Source organism: Macaca thibetana, chromosome 1 (genome assembly GCF_024542745.1).
Source record: "Macaca thibetana thibetana isolate TM-01 chromosome 1, ASM2454274v1, whole genome shotgun sequence".
Lineage (NCBI taxonomy): Eukaryota > Metazoa > Chordata > Mammalia > Primates > Cercopithecidae > Macaca > Macaca thibetana.
Genome location: NC_065578.1, coordinates 133,814,328 through 133,831,737, shown reverse-complemented (window position 1 = coordinate 133,831,737; position 17,410 = coordinate 133,814,328). Strand labels below are relative to the sequence as shown.

The 17,410-nt window shown below is 48.8% G+C and overlaps 3 protein-coding genes across 12 annotated transcripts in view; 2 read left to right on the top strand and 1 right to left on the bottom strand.

Moving 5' to 3' along the window:
* Window positions 1-17,410, top strand: part of PFDN2 (prefoldin subunit 2) — a 184,729-nt gene that overhangs the window by 45,244 nt on the left and 122,075 nt on the right. The gene's annotated exons all lie outside the window — the stretch shown is intronic.
* NR1I3 (nuclear receptor subfamily 1 group I member 3) lies at window positions 4,146-12,706 on the top strand. 6 transcript variants are annotated; one of them, XM_050758273.1, is made up of 9 exons: window positions 4,146-4,402; window positions 5,508-5,647; window positions 6,141-6,271; window positions 9,009-9,178; window positions 9,402-9,541; window positions 10,872-11,017; window positions 11,113-11,229; window positions 11,453-11,558; window positions 12,449-12,706. In XM_050758273.1, exons 2-9 carry the CDS (start codon window positions 5,541-5,543, stop codon window positions 12,576-12,578), a joined length of 1,047 nt encoding a protein of 348 aa, XP_050614230.1. In that variant the 5' UTR covers window positions 4,146-4,402; window positions 5,508-5,540; the 3' UTR covers window positions 12,579-12,706. The 6 variants fall into 6 exon arrangements, with proteins under 6 accessions (XP_050614230.1, XP_050614213.1, XP_050614222.1 ...); XM_050758256.1 differs by having other exon boundaries at window positions 11,438-11,558; XM_050758265.1 differs by having other exon boundaries at window positions 11,101-11,229.
* TOMM40L (translocase of outer mitochondrial membrane 40 like) lies at window positions 11,752-16,432 on the bottom strand. 3 transcript variants are annotated; one of them, XM_050759175.1, is made up of 10 exons: window positions 16,235-16,432; window positions 15,767-15,916; window positions 15,416-15,483; window positions 15,022-15,114; window positions 14,636-14,737; window positions 14,386-14,491; window positions 14,067-14,189; window positions 13,871-13,947; window positions 13,557-13,659; window positions 11,752-13,420 (listed from the first exon to the last, which is right to left on the bottom strand). In XM_050759175.1, the coding sequence occupies exons 2-10, from the start codon at window positions 15,879-15,881 to the stop codon at window positions 13,281-13,283; spliced, it is 927 nt and encodes a 308-aa protein (XP_050615132.1). In that variant the 5' UTR covers window positions 15,882-15,916; window positions 16,235-16,432; the 3' UTR covers window positions 11,752-13,280. The 3 variants fall into 3 exon arrangements, with proteins under 3 accessions (XP_050615132.1, XP_050615122.1, XP_050615142.1); XM_050759165.1 differs by having other exon boundaries at window positions 15,767-16,016; window positions 16,235-16,431; XM_050759185.1 differs by lacking the exon at window positions 15,416-15,483 and having other exon boundaries at window positions 15,767-16,016; window positions 16,235-16,379.

Below are 17,410 nucleotides of genomic sequence, written 5' to 3'. Positions count from 1 at the left end.
GTAAGAGAATGAATATATGTTGATTTCCTTGCATGTTTCAAGCACCTTGTAAAGAATTTTACATTTTACTACTTTATTACTTTGTTTAGTCTTCACAGCAAACCTGGATAACGAGTGTTATTAACCCTTTTTTTCCAGGAAAGAAAACTGAAATTCAGAGAGCTTAACCCATCAGGTCACAATCCTCACAGGTGTTTTTCAGACCCTGGCCTGGAAGAGGCATGTTGGAAGAGGGTGAGGGTATCAGTTAACCCTGAAAGCCTGTTCGCTATGGATGCCAGGGGCATCCTGCAGCAGATTCTACTCTCTGTCTGCTTTACAGCAGACACCTTGAAGCCAGGGGAGGGTTTCTGTACACAGAAGAGCAAACTCAAAGCAGTCTGTTCCAAAGGAAACCCCATCTCAAAGAACTTCAGGGTGGACTTCTGCAAGAAGAACAAAGCTTAGTGTAATCCCTGGCCCCAGGTGAAGGGCAGCTGGACCAGAACATCTTTCTAGCCTAACTTCTCCCTAAGCATTCACTGCTGAGGTAGGAAGAGGAAGTATGCCTTCCCTTCCCTGGTCCAGTGTTGGCTCAGCCTGATGATATCTGATTCTCAGAGCCCCATGGGGCTGGGTCTCAGTCATGGCAAACAATTAGAGAAGCGGCAAAGAATAAGTAATTCAGCTAGCAAGAGCCAGTCGGAATTTGAACGTAAGTCTATATGACCCCAAAGCCCATGTTCTTTCCACTTTCTCACATTGGACTAGTCATCAAGTCAGGTAATGTAGGAAAAGTTAGTTTGTGGGGGGGTTGACAATTCAATTTTAGACATATTGAATTTGAGGTGCCTATGTGAATCCAAGTGGAGTCATCTAATAAACTGTTGGGTATATTGGCCCTTGTATAAGTTATCTAAACAATCTGAGCCTCAGTTTTCTCATCTGTAAAATGACGATATTACCTATCTTACAGTGTTAACACAGGCAAGGAATTTTACATAGTACTCTGCTCATACTGGGTACACAAGAAGAATAAATTAAGGGAGCAATTAATACCTATAATATTATACATAGTCTTTACCACAACATTTGTTTGATTATATATTTTCTTTTAAGACCTAGGAATTCAATTTATTTATTCAGTCTTCATAATTAATCTGGAAGTGTCTCTGTAATAGGGACTCTCTTTTGTCTCTCCTTCTGGTGCTAATCATGAGTGGACACTTGATAACTTATTACTGGAGTAAATTGTCAACTGTGAAAATGGATTGGCACCCAAGTATGGAGGGCCCTTGTCCTCCTCCTGTAGTCTCTCTCCCAGTTGGCAGTACCACCGTCCACTCAGTCACCCATGCCAGAAACCTGGAGTTATCTTTAATTCCTTGTCTTCTTTCTTAATCCAGGCATTATAATAGTCACCAAATTCCAATAATTTCACTTTCCACGTATTTCTCAAAACCCTCTCCTCTCCTACATCCTTCCACTATCCTAGCTCCAGCTTAATCTTCTCTTGCCTACATTATGGCTATAGCTTTCTAACTGGTCTCTTTGCCTTCAGTCCTGCCCCCTCAAATCCAACAGCCAGCAGACTAAACTATCTAGAATATAGATATGACAATGTCATTTCACAGCTTTCTCTTTCAAAGTTTCCTGATGGACTCAGTGTTTAGCCTGACACATGAGGTCTCCTGTGATCTGCCTACATCTCAGCCTTATATCGCACCTCTCCAACCTTATTTCTTCCCACTCCCAGCCTGAAATGTTATGCTCCAGCAAGAGAGGCCCATCTGTGGTTCTACCATATCTACCTTTTTGTATCTGGCTTATTGACCATCTCAGGCTGCACCCTCTGCCTGAACTGCCTTTTATATTCCCCCCACCCCCCGGCTAACTCATCATTACCCTTTAAAAGTCAACTCAGTTGCCACACCTCCAGAAAGCCTCTCCTGCCTCTTCCTCAATACCCCTTCGCCAAAGCAGAATTAAGCGCCCTACTTTTTCAGTGCCGTAATGCTCTATGCATGGCACCATCACTGATCTGACTCTATTTCTTTATATATGTGTAAAGGTCTGTTTCCCCCATTAGCGGGAATGAGAGTAGGAGAGCATCTTACTCATCTTTTAACTCTAGTGTCTTAAGACATAGGTGGATTCTTGGTCAATATTTGTTGATTGAATAAACTAGTATGAATTGTCAGAGTCACAAAGACACCAACAGATACATACACATAAATATTCTTACCATCTCCCAAGGAACAGATCCAAGCATCTGTGCTCTCTGGAACTCAGTTTATTTCAAAATGCAAAGTTATGCATAGTTAGATGCTATACCACTTGAGATTAGGGGTTCTACCAATTCATTCTGGTAAACTAAACAAGGATCTTTTTAACTCAGTCTCTCTCTCTCTCTCTCTCTCTCTCCCTCTCTCTCTCTTTCTCTCTCTCTGTGTGTGTGTGTGTGTGTGTGTGTGTGTGTGTGTGTGTGTGTTTATGACTCTAGCCTGCACTTGGGGTTTTAACTCATCTTTAGAGAAACATTAATTATAATTTAATGCAAGTGAAGAAGCAGAAGACATAATAGCAAAACAAAGAAAAATAGGCCAGGTGCTGTGGCTCACGCCTATAATCCCAGCACGTTGGGAGGCCGAGGCAGGTGGATTACGAGGTCAGGAGCCTGAGACCAGCCTGGCCAACATGGTGAAACCCTGTCTCTACTAAAAATACAAAAATTAGCCGGGCATGGTCACTCTGTCACCCAGGCTGGAGTGCAGCAGTTCGATCTTGGCTCACTGCAACCTCTGCCTCCCGGGTTCAAGCAATTCTCCTGCCTCAGCCTCCCAAGTAGCTGGGACTACTGGCGTGCACCACCATCCCCAGTTAATTTTTGTATTTTTAGCAAAAACAGGGTTTCACCATGTTGGCCAGACCTCTTGACTACGTGATCTGCCCGCCTTGGCCTCCCAAAGTGCTGGGATTACAGGCATGAGCCACCCTGCCCGGCCCAAAAAAATTACTTTAAAAAAATAGCACTCTTTATTATTATTATTATTATTATTATTATTAGAGATAGGGTCTTGCTATGTTGCCCAGGTTGGATTCAAACTCCTGGGCTCAAACCATCCTCTACCTATCTCCAGAGTAGGGGGGATATACAGGGCATGTCACTGTGCCCTGTGGTCATTCTGATTTGATTCTCAGCCCTCCCTAGTTAGGAAGTGAGAGGGTTCTTTGCATAAGTTCTTAATTAGATCCTAGTCTCTCTCTCTGTTTTTTTAGACAGAGTCTCACTTGTTCTGTGCCCAGGCTGGAGTGCAGTGGCATGATCTCAGTTCACTGCAACCTCCGCCTCCTGAGTTCAAGTGATCCTCCCACCTCAGCCTCCCAAGTAGCTGGGATTACAAGAATGTGCTACCATGCCCAGCTAATTTTTGTATTTTTAGTAAAGACAGGGTTTCACCATGTTATCCAGGCTAGTCTCGAACTACGGACCTCAAGTGACCCACCTGCCTCGGCCTCCCAAAGTTCTGGGATTATAGGCTTGAGCCACCGTGCTGGGCCTCTAGTCTCTTAAAAACTTTTTTTGGGGGAGCCTTATTACACCTCTTCTTTTTTTTTTTTTTTTTTTTTTTTTGAGACGGAGTCTCGCTCTGTCACCCAGGCTGGAGTGCAGTGGCCAGATCTCAGCTCACTGCAAGCTCCACCTCCCGGGTTTACACCATTCTCCTGCCTCAGCCTCCCCAGTAGCTGGGACTACAGGCGCTCACCACCACGCCCGGCTAGTGTTTTGTATTTTTTAGTAGAGACGGGGTTTCACCGTGTTAGCCAGAATGGTGTCGATCTCTTGACCTCATGATCTGCCCATCTTGGCCTCCCAAAGTGCTGGGATTACAGGCTTGAGCCACCGCGCCCGGCCCACACCTCTTCTTTTAGTACTGACATACTGTGTGTGAAAAAGCTTGCTCTGTCTGTCTGTCTGTCTCTCTCTCTCTCTCTCTCTCCCAGCTTGTTCAGGATCTCTGTACACAGGAGGTTGCAGATGTAGCCTTAAACTCATCAACAGGGAGAATCTTGATGAGTCTAATAAGAAGCAGCTTCCAATGAGTCACAAGGTTCCCGCCCAGCAGAGTCCCTCCCCATGTGCCACCAACCAGCACTTTTGTCATGCTGGGAAAACCTCCCACCCAGACCTTTGCCCAGAGTCCAGGGTCTGTGCCCTAACCCCACAGTCACTGAGAGCCACTGAAGTCCACATAAAACAGACATCTCTTGTTTTCCAGGTACTAAGGGTCATAATCCCTAACTCCAATCACTGGTAACTCCTGAGATCAGAGGAAAACCAGCAACAGCGTGGGAGTTTGGGGAAAGGCATTCCATACCGGATTCTGTGGCCTGCAGATGATATACTGCCTAAGATAAGCAGGTAGGAAATCTGTTGGGAGCCAAAGACTAAATGCAATAAAGTACAGATAATGCTGGGGGCTAGGCATGCTGGCTCACGTGTGTAATCCCAGCACTTTGGGAGGCCAAGGTAGAAGGATCGCTTGAGCCCAGGAGTTCAAGACCAGCCTGGGTTACATAACAGATCCCATCGCTACAAAAAAGAAAGAAAAGAGGCCAGGCGCAGAAGCTCACGCCTGTAATCCCAGCACTTTGGGAAGCCAAGGTGGGAGGATCACTTGAAGTCAGGAATTTGAAACCAGCCTGGCCAATATGGTGAAACCCCATCTCTACTAAAAATAAAAAATTAGCTGGGTGTGGTGGCAGGTGCCTGTAATCCCAGCTACTCAGGAGGCTGAGGCATGAGAATCGCTTGAACCTGGGAGGCGGAGGTTGTATTGAGCCAAGATTGCGCCACTGCACTCCAGCCTGGGCGACAGAGCAAGATTCAGTCTCAGGAAAACAAAACAAAACAAAACAAAACAAAAAACAAAAGAAAGGAATAAGGGAGGGAGAGAGGGAGGAAGGAATAGAAAAAATATCCTGGTGTGATGGTGTGTACCTATAGTCCCAGCTACTCAGGAGGTTGAGGCAGGATGATCCCTTGAGCCCAGGAGTGTGCGGTTACATTGAACTATGATGCACTCCAGCCTAGGTAACACTAGACAACAGAGTAAGACTCTATCTCAAAAAACAGACAGACAAATAAACAAAACAAACAAACCAAAAATCAACATGGGCAACATGGCAAAACCCCATCTCTACAAAAATTAATAATAATAAATAAACAGAAATTAGCTGGAGATGGTGGTCCAGACCTGTAGTCCCTGCTACTCAGGAGGCTGAGGTGGGAGGATAGCTTGAGCCCAGGAGGCGGAGGTTACAGTGGGCAGAGGTCCAGCCTAGGTGACAGAGTGAGAACTTGTCTCAAAAAAAAAAAAAAAGAAAAAGAAAAGAAACACACAAAAGATAATGCTGGGGATCAAGTCAAGGACAGGTTTGGTTTGGTTTGGAAAGAGACTCTGTAGAAGGGACAGAAAAGGGTCAAGCGTGGCCCAGAACTGACTGCTGACCCCTCCCACATTCAGGAGTCTGTAACAGCCACCCCAACACCTGATGTCATGGCCAGTAGGGAAGATGAGCTGAGGAACTGTGTGGTATGTGGGGACCAGGCCACAGGCTACCACTTCAACGCGCTGACTTGTGAGGGCTGCAAGGGTTTCTTCAGGTGAGAGTCTCCTCCCCAGTGGAAACAGCCGTCCAAACCAAACTCCCTATCAGTCAGCCTTTACACCCTCGCTGGTGCCTAAGCCTGTCCAGCTACATTACTCCTTTATCTGAGAGTCTAATTACCCTGTGGATGGCAACCTACATCTTGTCAAACACATCACTGTATAAACTGGCGGCATAACAGAGGGAAGGCTAAATGTTTGTCTGATGGACACAGCCCATTAGTCAAGAGCACTTATTATGTACCCACTGCCTGTGAAGCACCTAGCTAGTACTACATCAACTAGGCTTTCCGGAGTGATCCTGTGTTGCCATGGAAATGCTTGAGATGTGTTGGACCCTATCCACCCCTGGGGACCTTTGGGCACAGCTCAGATTAGTCCATTTCACCAGATTCCCAGGTCTTTTAGACCATGTCATCTCAGCCCCTCACCCATCCATGTGTCTGTTCACTGCATCCCAGACTTTAGCAACATCTCTGTGTCTCACAGGAGAACAGTCAGCAAAAGCATTGGTCCCACCTGCCCCTTTGCTGGAAGCTGTGAAGTCAGCAAGATTCAGAGGCGCCACTGCCCAGCCTGCAGGTTGCAGAAGTGCTTAGATGCTGGCATGAGGAAAGACAGTGAGTTGGCCCCCTACATCCCAAGAATGCATTGACTGTGTCTGTTTGCTTTGTCCTTGTTCCCAACAGTGCATTCTCTACATAGCAGGCACCGTACTCTTTTTGAAACTAGTCGGATTATGTCAGTATTCACTCAAGACCTCCAATGGCTCCCCATCTCAAAGTACATGATCTCATGATCTAGCTCTCCCACAACACCTTTCAGACTTTATTATCAGACTCTTCCCCCTTACTCAATCAATTCTAGCTACACTGTCATCCTTAGAAACACCAAGCACACTCTTCTCCAAGGCTTTTCCACTTGCCATTCCCTCTACCTGAAATGCTTTTGTCCTAGATATCCACATGGCTAGCTTTTTTCTTTTCTTTTCTTCTTTTTTTTTTTTTTGATGGAGTCTCACACTCTATAGCCTAGGCTGGAGTGCAGTGGTGCCATCTTGGCTCACTGCAACCTCCACCTCCTGCGTTCAAGCGATTCTCCTGCCTCAGCCTCCTGCATAGCGGGGATTACAGGCATGTGCCACCACGCCCAGCTAATTTTTTGTATTTTTAGTAGAAATGAGCTTTCACCATGTTGGCCACGCTGGTCTCGAACTCCTAGCCTTAGGTGATCTGCCCACCTCTGCCTCCCAAAGTGCTCGGATTACAGGTGTGTTTTTTATTTTCTATCTCTTGAGCATAGTGCCTGTCACCTAGTAGGTGCTCAATAATTGAATTAGTTAATGTTTTCTCTGTACGAAGTAACTGTGCTATGCTCCCAAAGGATGATATAACTGGGGCTCACAGAAGTTAATTTGCCCAAGTTAATTCAACTAAAAACTTGTGCAGGCCAAGCGTGGTGGCTCATGCCTCTAATCCCAGCACTTTTGGAAGGCTGAGCCAAGAGGATTGTTTGAGGCCAGGAATTCGAGACCAGCCTGGTCAACAGAGATGCCCTCTCTAGAAAAAGAAGAAGAAGGAAGAAGTTGTACAGTCAGTATTCAAACTCAAATTTACCTGACTCCCAAAAACTTGCTTTTTCCATATCGCACAATTCTCACTGTGGAAGAATGAAAGGAAGCTGTAGAAGTCAAAAGATCTTGGTCTGAATTCCAGATCTTGGTTCGATCTTGGATCTTTTGTAGAAGTCAAAAGATTTTGGTTTGAATTCAATCTACATTACTTATTTTGTGACCTTGGTCCTGCCACTGGAATCTAAGCCTGTCTACATTTCTAAAAAATATGACTGGGCTGGGTGCGGTGGCTCACGCCTGTAATCCCAGCACTTTGGGAGGCTGAGGCAGGCAGATTACCTGAGGTCAGGAGTTCGAGACCAGCCTTACCAATATGATGAAACCCCATCTCTACTAAAAGTACAAAAATTAGCTGGGCGTGATAGCATGCATCTGTAATCCCAGTTACTTGGGAGGCTGAGACAGGAGAATCGCTTGAACTCAGGAGGCGGAGGTTGCAGTGGGCCAAGGTCACGCCATTGCACTCCAGCCTGGGCAACAAGAGTGAAACCCTTTCTCAAAAAAAAAATATAGATAGATAGATAGATAGATAGATAGATAGATAGATAGATATGAATGATTAGTTAGGCTGGGCATGGTGACTCATGCCTATAATCCCAGCACTTTGGGAGGCCGAGGTGAGTGGATCGCTTGAGGTCAGGAGTTCGAGACCAGCCTGGCCAACACAGTGAAACCCCGTCTCTACTAAAAATACAAAAAAAAAAAAAAAGAAAGAAAACAAGAATTAGCCAGGTGTGGTGGTGGGTGCCTGTAATCCCAGCTACTCCAGAGGCTGAGGCAGGGAGAATTGCTTGAACCCAGGGGGTGGAGGTTTCAGTGAGCCAAGACTGCTCCATTGCACTCCAGCCTGGGCGACTGAGTGAGAGACTCCATCTCAAAACAAAATAAAACAGACAAATACATATATATATAATTTTATATATATATATGATTAATACCAGCCCTGCCTATCCTGGGGTTGTTTCATTCAGTGGGATTTAACCTCAGAAGTTTTGAAATTTTGCTAAAACACCAGGTAAGTGTTTATTTGAAAGGATTATTTGATTATTTTTGTTTTTTTGTTGTTGTTGTTGTTTTTTGAGACGGAGTCTCGCTCTGTCGCCCAGGCTGGAGTGCAGTGGTGCGATCTCGGCTCACTGCAAGCTCTGCCTCCTGGGTTTACGCCATTCTCCTGCCTCAGCCTCCTGAGTAGCTGGGACTACAGGCGCCCGCCACCACGCCCGGCTAATTTTTTGTATTTTTAGTAGAGACGGGGTTTCACCGTGGTCTCGATCTCCTGACCTTGTGATCCGCCCGCCTCGGCCTCCCAAAGTGCTGGGATTACAGGCGTGAGCCACCGCGCCCGGCCTGATTATTTTTGAAGGATCATTTAAAATATCACATAAGGTGATGCTCTAGACATCAAGACCCTTCCCTCTACACTGTTTCCCCAAAAGCCTTCGCACATTTCCTCACATCTTTCCTACTTTCCTCGCCACCCTTCCCTTCTCTCCCATGGTGCAGTTTTCTGCTGTAGTTCTTCACAGGTTGGTGGAAGTGTATAGGAACCCCCTGCCTCCTGGAGCCTCTAGGACTTTAGCCAAGCCCAAGAAAACCTCAGGAATTCCCCCATTCCCCCCATCCTTCGTTGTGCAGGGTGGCTGAGGGGCCCCAGATCAGGGACCAGCAGAGAGAAGTGCTCTGCTGGTCTCAACAGCTTTGTCATGATCTCTTGCCCTGCACAGTGATACTGTCGGCAGAAGCCCTGGCATTGCGGCGAGCAAAGCAGGCCCAGCGGCGGGCACAGCAAACACCTATGCAACTGAGTAATGAGCAAGAAGAGTTGATCCAGACACTCCTGGGGGCCCACACCCGCCACATGGGCACCATGTTTGAACAGTTTGTGCAGTTTAGGGTGAGCACCGACAGGATTTGGGTTGGAATACAACGAAAAGGGCACCCAAAAAGGCTGGTCTGAGAGAAAGGGGTATATGCCATGCACCAATACTGAGGATGGATCTCCAGAACCCCGGCCTTAAGCAGGCTTCTCAGCTAGGAACTCTTCCAAGATAAGGCTGGCGAGGCCTGAAGGAGGGCCCTAGGGCCAGGGCCTCTAGCTAATGTTCTGATCGTTGCAGCCTCCAGCTCATCTGTTCATCCATCACCAGCCCTTGCCCACCCTAGCGCCTGTGCTGCCTCTGGTCACACACTTCGCAGACGTCAACACTTTCATGGTACAGCAAGTCATCAAGTTTACCAAGGACCTGCCTGTCTTCCGGTGAGTGACCTCCCCTCATCTTTCAGGAGGCAAACACTTCAGCAAGTTGTATATCCACCCCGAAAAGTCACTGACAACAAATTAACACATGCCTCAGCCTTTCCAAGCATTAGGTCTTGAATTCCCAGCTTTGTTTTTAACTGTGCCAATCAGAATTGGGAGTTCTTCTCCATCTCTGAAGTACAGGCTTGCATCTAAAGTGCCCTTGAGGTGCCGCGCAGTGGTTCACACCAGTAATCCCAGCACTTTGGGAGGTGGAGGCCGGCAGATCGCTTGAGTCCAGAAGTTTGAGACCAGCCTCAGCAACATGACAAAACCCCATCTCTACAAAAAATACAAAAATTAGCTGGGCATGATGGTGGGTGCCTGTAGTCCCAGCTACTTGGGAGGCTGAAGTGGAAGGATCACTTGAGTCCAGGAGGTTGAGGCTGCAGTGAGCCGAGATAGCACCGCTGTACTCCAGCCTGGGTGACAGAGTGAGACTCTGTCTCAAAAAATGAAAGCTAAAAATAATAATAATAGGCCAGGCACAGTGGCTCATGCCTGTAATCCCAGCACTTCGAGAGGCCAAGGCGGGTGGATCACTTGAGCTCAGGAATTTGAGATCAGCCTGGCCAACATGGTAAAATCCGTCTCTACTAAAAATACAAAACTCAGCTGGGTGTGGTGGTGTGCATCTATAATCCCAGCCTCTCAGGAGGCTGAGGCAGAAAAATCACTTGAACCTAGGAGGAGGTTTGCTGTAGCTGAGATCAGGCCACTACACTCCAGCCTGGGTGACAGAGCAACACTCTGTCTCAAAAATTAATTAATTAATAAGAATAATAATAAAGTGCCCTTGTCGGCTGGGCACAGTGGTTCACACCTATAATCCCAGCACTTTGGAAGGCCAAGGCAGGAGGATTGCTTGAGCCCAGGAGTTCGAGACCAGCCTGGGCAACATAGTAAGACCCCATCTTTACAAAAAATAAAAATAAATAAACAAAAAATTAAAAAGTGGGCCAGGCGCGATGGCTTGCACCTGTAATCCCAGCACTTTGAGAGGCCAAGGCAGGTGGATCACCTGAGGTCAGTAGTTGGACACCAGCCTGGCCAACATGGTGAAAACCCATCTCTACTAAAAATACAAAAAATTAGCCAGACATGGAGGCACATGCCTGTAATCCCAGATACTTGGGAGACTGAGGCAGGAGAATTGCTTGAACCAGGGAGGCGGAGGTTGCAGTGAGCAGAGATTGTGCCATTGCACTCCAGCCAGGGTGACAGAGCAAGACTCTATCTAAAAAAAAAAAAAAAATTGAAAAGTGCCCTTGTTTCCTGCTTTCCACAGTTCTCTGCCCATTGAAGACCAGATCTCCCTTCTCAAGGGAGCAGCTGTGGAAATCTGTCATATCGTACTCAATACCACTTTCTGTCTCCAAACACAAAACTTCCTCTGCGGGCCTCTTCGCTACACAATTGAAGACGCAGCCCGTGGTGAGATGGTGCTAGAGCAGTAGGGGGCATGTGTCCTCATGGTACAGTATGTGGTCAGGTGACCTAGAGGCTCCTAATCCTAGTATCTCCCGCAGTGGGGTTCCAGGTAGAGTTTTTGGAGTTGCTCTTTCACTTCCATGGAACACTACGAAAACTGCAGCTCCAGGAGCCTGAGTATGTGCTCTTGGCTGCCATGGCCCTCTTCTCTCCTGGTGAGCATCTCCCAAAGCCCAGAGCCTTTTGCTGCACCACCTCTGCCCAAACATTCAGCTCCTTGAGTCCATCCACCCCAGGCCTTCTAGCCTAGCTGTCAAACCTGCAGACTAGGTTAGGCCTTCTAGCCTAGCTGTCAAACCTCCCAGCCTCGGTCCCTGGGGCACCATGCAGGCCCACCCCTGCCACCCACCTTGTCCTTCCCAGCTCCCTATCTTACAGACCGACCTGGAGTTACCCAGAGACATGAGATTGATCAGCTGCAAGAGGAGATGGCACTGACTCTGCAAAGCTACATCAAGGGCCAGCAGCAGAGGCCCCGGGATCGGTACGGTGGGACACTGAGGGCTTGGAGGCCACACCAGGGCAGGAAGGGGTTGGCGAACCATTGAGCGTGGGAGGAATGTTTTTTACTGTCCTTTCCTTAGTGAATTCAGGTATCTTGGGGTCTAGTCCTTCCCCCTGGCCATCCCTGTCTCACATCATTTCAGCCTCCAAATTACTGAATTTGGATACTGCTGTTTCATCTCACTTTTTCCAGATTTTTTTTTCTTTTTATTCAGTACAGATGCAAAGTAGTAGCTCAGAGGCTCTGGGTAATAGCATTCCTGAGATTGATGACATCCATCACCTCACTAGTCCAACTTCTCCAGACTAACGCAGGCATTTCTCTTCCCTTGGCCTTTCCTCTCCTCGCCATTGGGCCAATTCCTTTGATTTTTCATTTCCCTTGAAGTTATGGCAATTCACAGTTTCATGGCCAAAGCCAGTTCCAGGTTCAATAGTCTGTGATTTATCCAGGCTCTGAGGTATGCACCACTTCTGTTTTGCTCATTCCTCCAAGAGCTAGTTTGGCCAGAAAGGGGATGCTTTATACCATAGAACACATCCACCTTCTAGAACTTGCTCTAGAAGGCCAGGCCCTCAGATTCCACACAGTTGGAGTTCTGGCCAAGTCTGGAACTTTCTTCACACGTGGCCCTCAGAGCTCTGGGTTCAGAAAAAACTGAGCACGGTGAGAGAAGACAGTGTCAGACTGAGGCCCCCTGGAGGACCTTTGGAACCTCTGATCATCTGTCATACCAGAGCATGATTTTCTCTAATGTTCAGACCTGGCTTCACTGAGGAATAGTTCAGGGGATCAGGGCTTCAAGACAAGACTCCCAACTGCCTTATTTCCCTCCTGTTTTCCTGGCAACCCCACTACTTCCTCCAAAGGTTTCTGTATGCGAAGTTGCTGGGCCTGCTGGCTGAGCTCCGGAGCATTAATGAGGCCTACGGGTACCAAATCCAGCACATCCAGGGCCTGTCTGCCATGATGCCACTGCTCCAGGAGATCTGCAGCTGAGACCAGGCTCACTTCCTTCCCCAGATCACCTGGGACACCCTGGATACACTGGAGCGGGGAAATGCTGGGACCAAAGATTGGGCCGGGTTCAAAGGGAGCCCAGTGGTTGCAATGAAAGACTAAAGCAATAACTGCCTCTTCATGCGGTCATGGGGATAGTGGGGTTGGCCATAGGAACAAAGTTGTTCTCTGGAAGCACAGAAGATGGGAAGGAGGAAGCCTCAGGGCTAAGAGGTAAAGAAGCTCCTTCTGGGAATGGGTGGGCCCTACTTTCTGAGACCAAATATCTAGCCCTTCAGCCCTACTTTCCCAGCCTTGGGAGACTCTGGGATGGAAAACAGGATGGTCAGCTAATCCCATGCAGGATTAACCAAAGGGAAAGGAAGAAGGAAGCCTGGAGGCAAGGAGTGCCAGGGGGAATTCAGCCATACCCCTTAATCCTTTCCCCTTAGTCCAGAGCCACAGGAGCATCGGGAAGGTGATACTGGGGCTGGTAGCAGAGGGGCGATCCTCAAACCTCTGCCTCATCAACTGCCCCTGTGGCAGCTCCAGTTCTGAGGAGGGCATGGTCCTATCCGCCACTCTGCTCCTGGGTCCTAGAGGTCACCCAGCAAGGTGGGCTCTGGAGAGGGGCCTAGTCTCTGGCCCTAGGGCACCTGACTCAGAGGTTCCAGCTGCTGTGGGGGCTGGCTCTGGACAACCTCAGCCCACAGTGATGCTGAAGCCACAATGGAATCTGTTGCGCCAGTGATTGAGGAAGGCTCCAAGGGCTAGGGTGACAGGCAGTGGGGGCATCTTCTTCTCCAGCACAGCACCTACACACCAGTTACTATCCACCAAGCCTGTTGGGGGAAGAGAATACCCACTAGGTTATTTAACAGGGATTGGAGGAAATAGTCACCAGAAATAAGGTAAAGTTTCCCTCCCTCTGCATTCCCCATTCCTCAGCATAGCCAAATGTCTCCCAATAACCCTCACCTCTAAACACCATGTTGGCCTGGGGCAGAGTCAGGTGGTAACCAAAGGAGAATGTTGTGTCTTGTAGCCTTGTGTTTGCCTCAAACTCCACTCCAACCTGAACCTGAGAACCATGGGCAAGGATGAGAGAGAGATCAGTATCAGTGAAGACCAGAAGGGTCCTGACGGGGGATCAGCAGAATGAAGGCATACATGGAAATATATACACAGCGTGGTAGGAAGAAAAATAGGTCAGCAGGGTGATAGAGGTCCAGATGAGCAAAAGTTCACGACTGACTTGCTGACGAGGAGGGGAGTGAGATCAGAGGTCTCACCTGTTCATTTGCCCTGTGGTAGTAACTTGCATGGGCCCCGCCTGATCCCACATTCAATGTAGCTACCCAGTGTACAGCTGTAAAATCCAAAGTACAGAGGGGAAGGAGTGTTAACTGTAGTATGACACAGGCCAGGAACCCCAGAAAAGTTCAGAATTTCCCCCCATACCCACCACTACTTCACTTTGCCCCATACCGGAGTACTTCCCAGCCAGTGTCAAGATGGCCCCCTCTTCGCCTGGCCGCCGGTGATAAACTAGCTCTCCTCCCAGCACCAGCCGATGAGTGAGGCTCTGCAGGAAGTGAGCAACCATGATCACTGTGGGGGAACGGGGAGACATGGAGTCAGTCATAGAGACAACACCCAGACCTGCTCCCTCACCCCCAATAACCGCCACCCCAGCATGCCCAAGAAGTTCCTTTTCTACACTCCAAACTCTACAGAAGATGAAGAGGCATAGTAACATTAGCAAATGGGCAGCCAAGATAAAAAGAACCCTGTCCCAGTTCCTCACCCGACTCCCCAATCAGGTCAGGATTTCCTAGGGTCAGAGTGGCTGTGTAGTCATCTCCCCGATACTCGCCATCAAACTGCCATGTCAAGAACTTGGCCTGCTGCGTCTGAATGGCAAGAGCAAGAAGTAAAATCTCCCTCCCTCTTTATGATCATTATTGACTCTGCTCCTCCTTCCAAGCCCTCAGAGCAGGAAACCCATGAAGGAGAGAGGAAGTGCCTCAGGGGACGGCGGCAGGAATTGTGGTCACCTGGAAGACAGCCTTAGCTCGGAGCCGCTCTGCCAAGAGGATCAAGACCTGGGCGTTCAGGCTGCCACTGCTGTCCATATCCCCTACCACAGTGGGGAACACCTGTGGAAGGGTATACACAGTAGTAAGGCTGAGCCGGATGGCATCACTCAGTCTAAACCCAAATATAGAACTTCATTAAGAGTGCACAGCGCCCCCTGGTGGAGTAACAAAGACACACTCTGGGCTCTTCACAGAAAATGTTTCTCTACCCTCTCCCATTCAGAAGAGACACAAAAGTCAGGTTACGGCCCATTCCTCCCCATAACACACACAATTCCTCTTCCTCCAGACCTGGGTCCCAGATTGGCTTTTAGGGAGATGACCCAGGTGTCTGGAGCCCTCACCTCAGTGGGACTGAGCTGCCAATCCCCTGCATAGGCCGCATGGAGGTGATATCCCGGCAAGCCCAGGGCACTCATGTGTATAGTGTGAGCCACCTGAGGAAAGAGGAGTCAGTGGAGAAAAGCGCATTCCTGCTCCACCTCAATCCCTTATCCCACCCTTAATCTTTTCCCCATTCAGAGGGCCTCTCACGAATCCCAAATATTCCAACATATACAGAGAGGGTCACTGGATTAAAAGCAACAAGTCCCACAGGCAGGGAGGTAAAGAGAACCCCACATCCTCCCTCGTTTGTCCCACATAGACTGGCTAGGGCTGGAGTACAAAGGAAAGGAGAAGATGATCCAGGGACAGGAAAGGGGGAATAGTAAGGAGGGGCCAGAGAAGTGGGAGCACCTGGAAATGGCTGCTCAGAACCTTGTTGACAACGAGCTTCACGCCCTCCATCTGTGCTGGGAATACATCTGAAGGGGGTAGGGGAAGGGAAGGAATAAGCACAGACAAAGAACCACTACCCCAAAAGGTAGTCTCCCCTTTCAATTCCACAGGGAACACTTTGGAGGAATTAACCTCCTTTCAAGTCCTGCAATGAAATGCTCCACTTCATTTGGGCACCTGATCCTCCCTGATGCTGCATGCCCCAGCTGTGATCTCCCCTTTCCTGCTCCCATCGCCGGACATCCAGCATTCAAGACCCTCCACTCCTCTGCCCCTTCATCTTGAGACACCCCAATGCCAAGTTCTCACCTTTGCATAGCCGGTGCAGCTCATCGAAGCTCCCAGGGTTGGGCAGGGGTTCCTCTCGGCGGGGGCTCCGGCGGGGCAAAGTCCCCATTGGTGCCAGGCCCAATGTGTTCCCCATTTTAGTCCAGAGGACGGGGAAGGGCCGGGGTTAGCCTGTGAAAGGACGCTATTGCCCCTTTACCCTCCAACGGGCCCCACCCCCCATTATCCGGCTCCCTAGTCTCAGAAACTTCCACATGGTCCGACGCTAGACCTGGAACAGGAAGAGTAGGGAAGGAGAGCACTCATGGAGAGACAACCCTAGGCACACTCCCGCCCCATCTTTGATCTCTCACCCCCACCTGTCACCCTTGTCCTCTCTCCCTTTCTCTGATCCTAGCCCCCACCACAGACCTCACCTAGCTCCCTAGTCTCTCTACTCTTGATTCCCAGGCCCCAAGACCAGGCCTGCAATGGTGCAGTATCCCTTACCATCTCAGACCATCATGCTGCCCCTTTCCCCCCGGCACACCCCGGTCATCTTGATGGGGGCAGCCATCTTGAGTGATGGCAGAACTGCAGCTTCACGCTGCATTCTTAGCGTGGCCATGAGCGCCATCTTTGAATCTGGCAAAGAAAGCTGTCAAAGACCCAACCCACCCCTGACTGGGCCCCGCCCAATCAATGAAATAATAAAAAAAAAAGCCTCGCTATCTACCACGAGCCAATGGAAAGGGAGGAAGAAAATGAGTGGCAGGTGTGACGGCCCAAGAGCTTCAACCCTGGAGCTGCAGAGGCGGGCAGGCCTTGATTGGTGGCCCCTTAGACTTAAGTGGAAGGCTTTAGATCACTAGGCCTCTCCAAGGTCGGGAAAAAATTTGTGAGCGTGCAAGACACTAGAGGGAGCATCTTGTAGCTTGGGCCACTGAAGCTCCTTCCCCCCGTGTAGTTTCACCCTTGAGAAAAGTGAAACTACAGCTTGTAGACTGGCTTTGTGTGAAGGGTGGCAGAAAGAACCATTATGAAGACTTCTTTGGAAACCTGGTTCATTTCTATCGCTCCCCTCTTCCCAAAGAGCCCATGGGAAATCCTCCTCACAGCCCTCCACAGCACACCTCCAAATAAGTACTACTCATTAAACGCAGCACTGCCTAGAACAGGGACCCACCCTTCTCTTCTGGAGGTCTACATCTCTCGAAGTCCCCACTCTTGCCCACTTGGTGGAATGGAAACGGGTGTGAGAGTTTGGCGCAGAGCAGTAAGTTCTAGCAGAACTATTCGCTGAAAGAGCTGCTCTCTGTATTTAACCTTTCCTTCCCTGAGTCCCCAGGCAGAGTTGGCAAATAAAATCTAGGAATATGGATCCTGGCCCCCAAATGCACTCCATCCCAGGACCGGGGCAAGCCAAAGGGCTGACCTCAAGCACTAAGCGCTCCACAGGGGAATAATTGAAGATGGAGTAAGATTTCTTGGTCTTGGAGGGTGAAGGGTGGGAGGAGGGAGAAGATCAGGAAAAATAACTAATGGATATTAGGCTTAATACCTGGGTGATGAAATAATCTGTACAACAAATCCGCATGACACAAATTTATGTATGTAACAAACCTGCACATATAGGCTGGGTGCGGTGGCTCACGCCTGTAATCCTAGCACTTTGGGAGGCCGAGG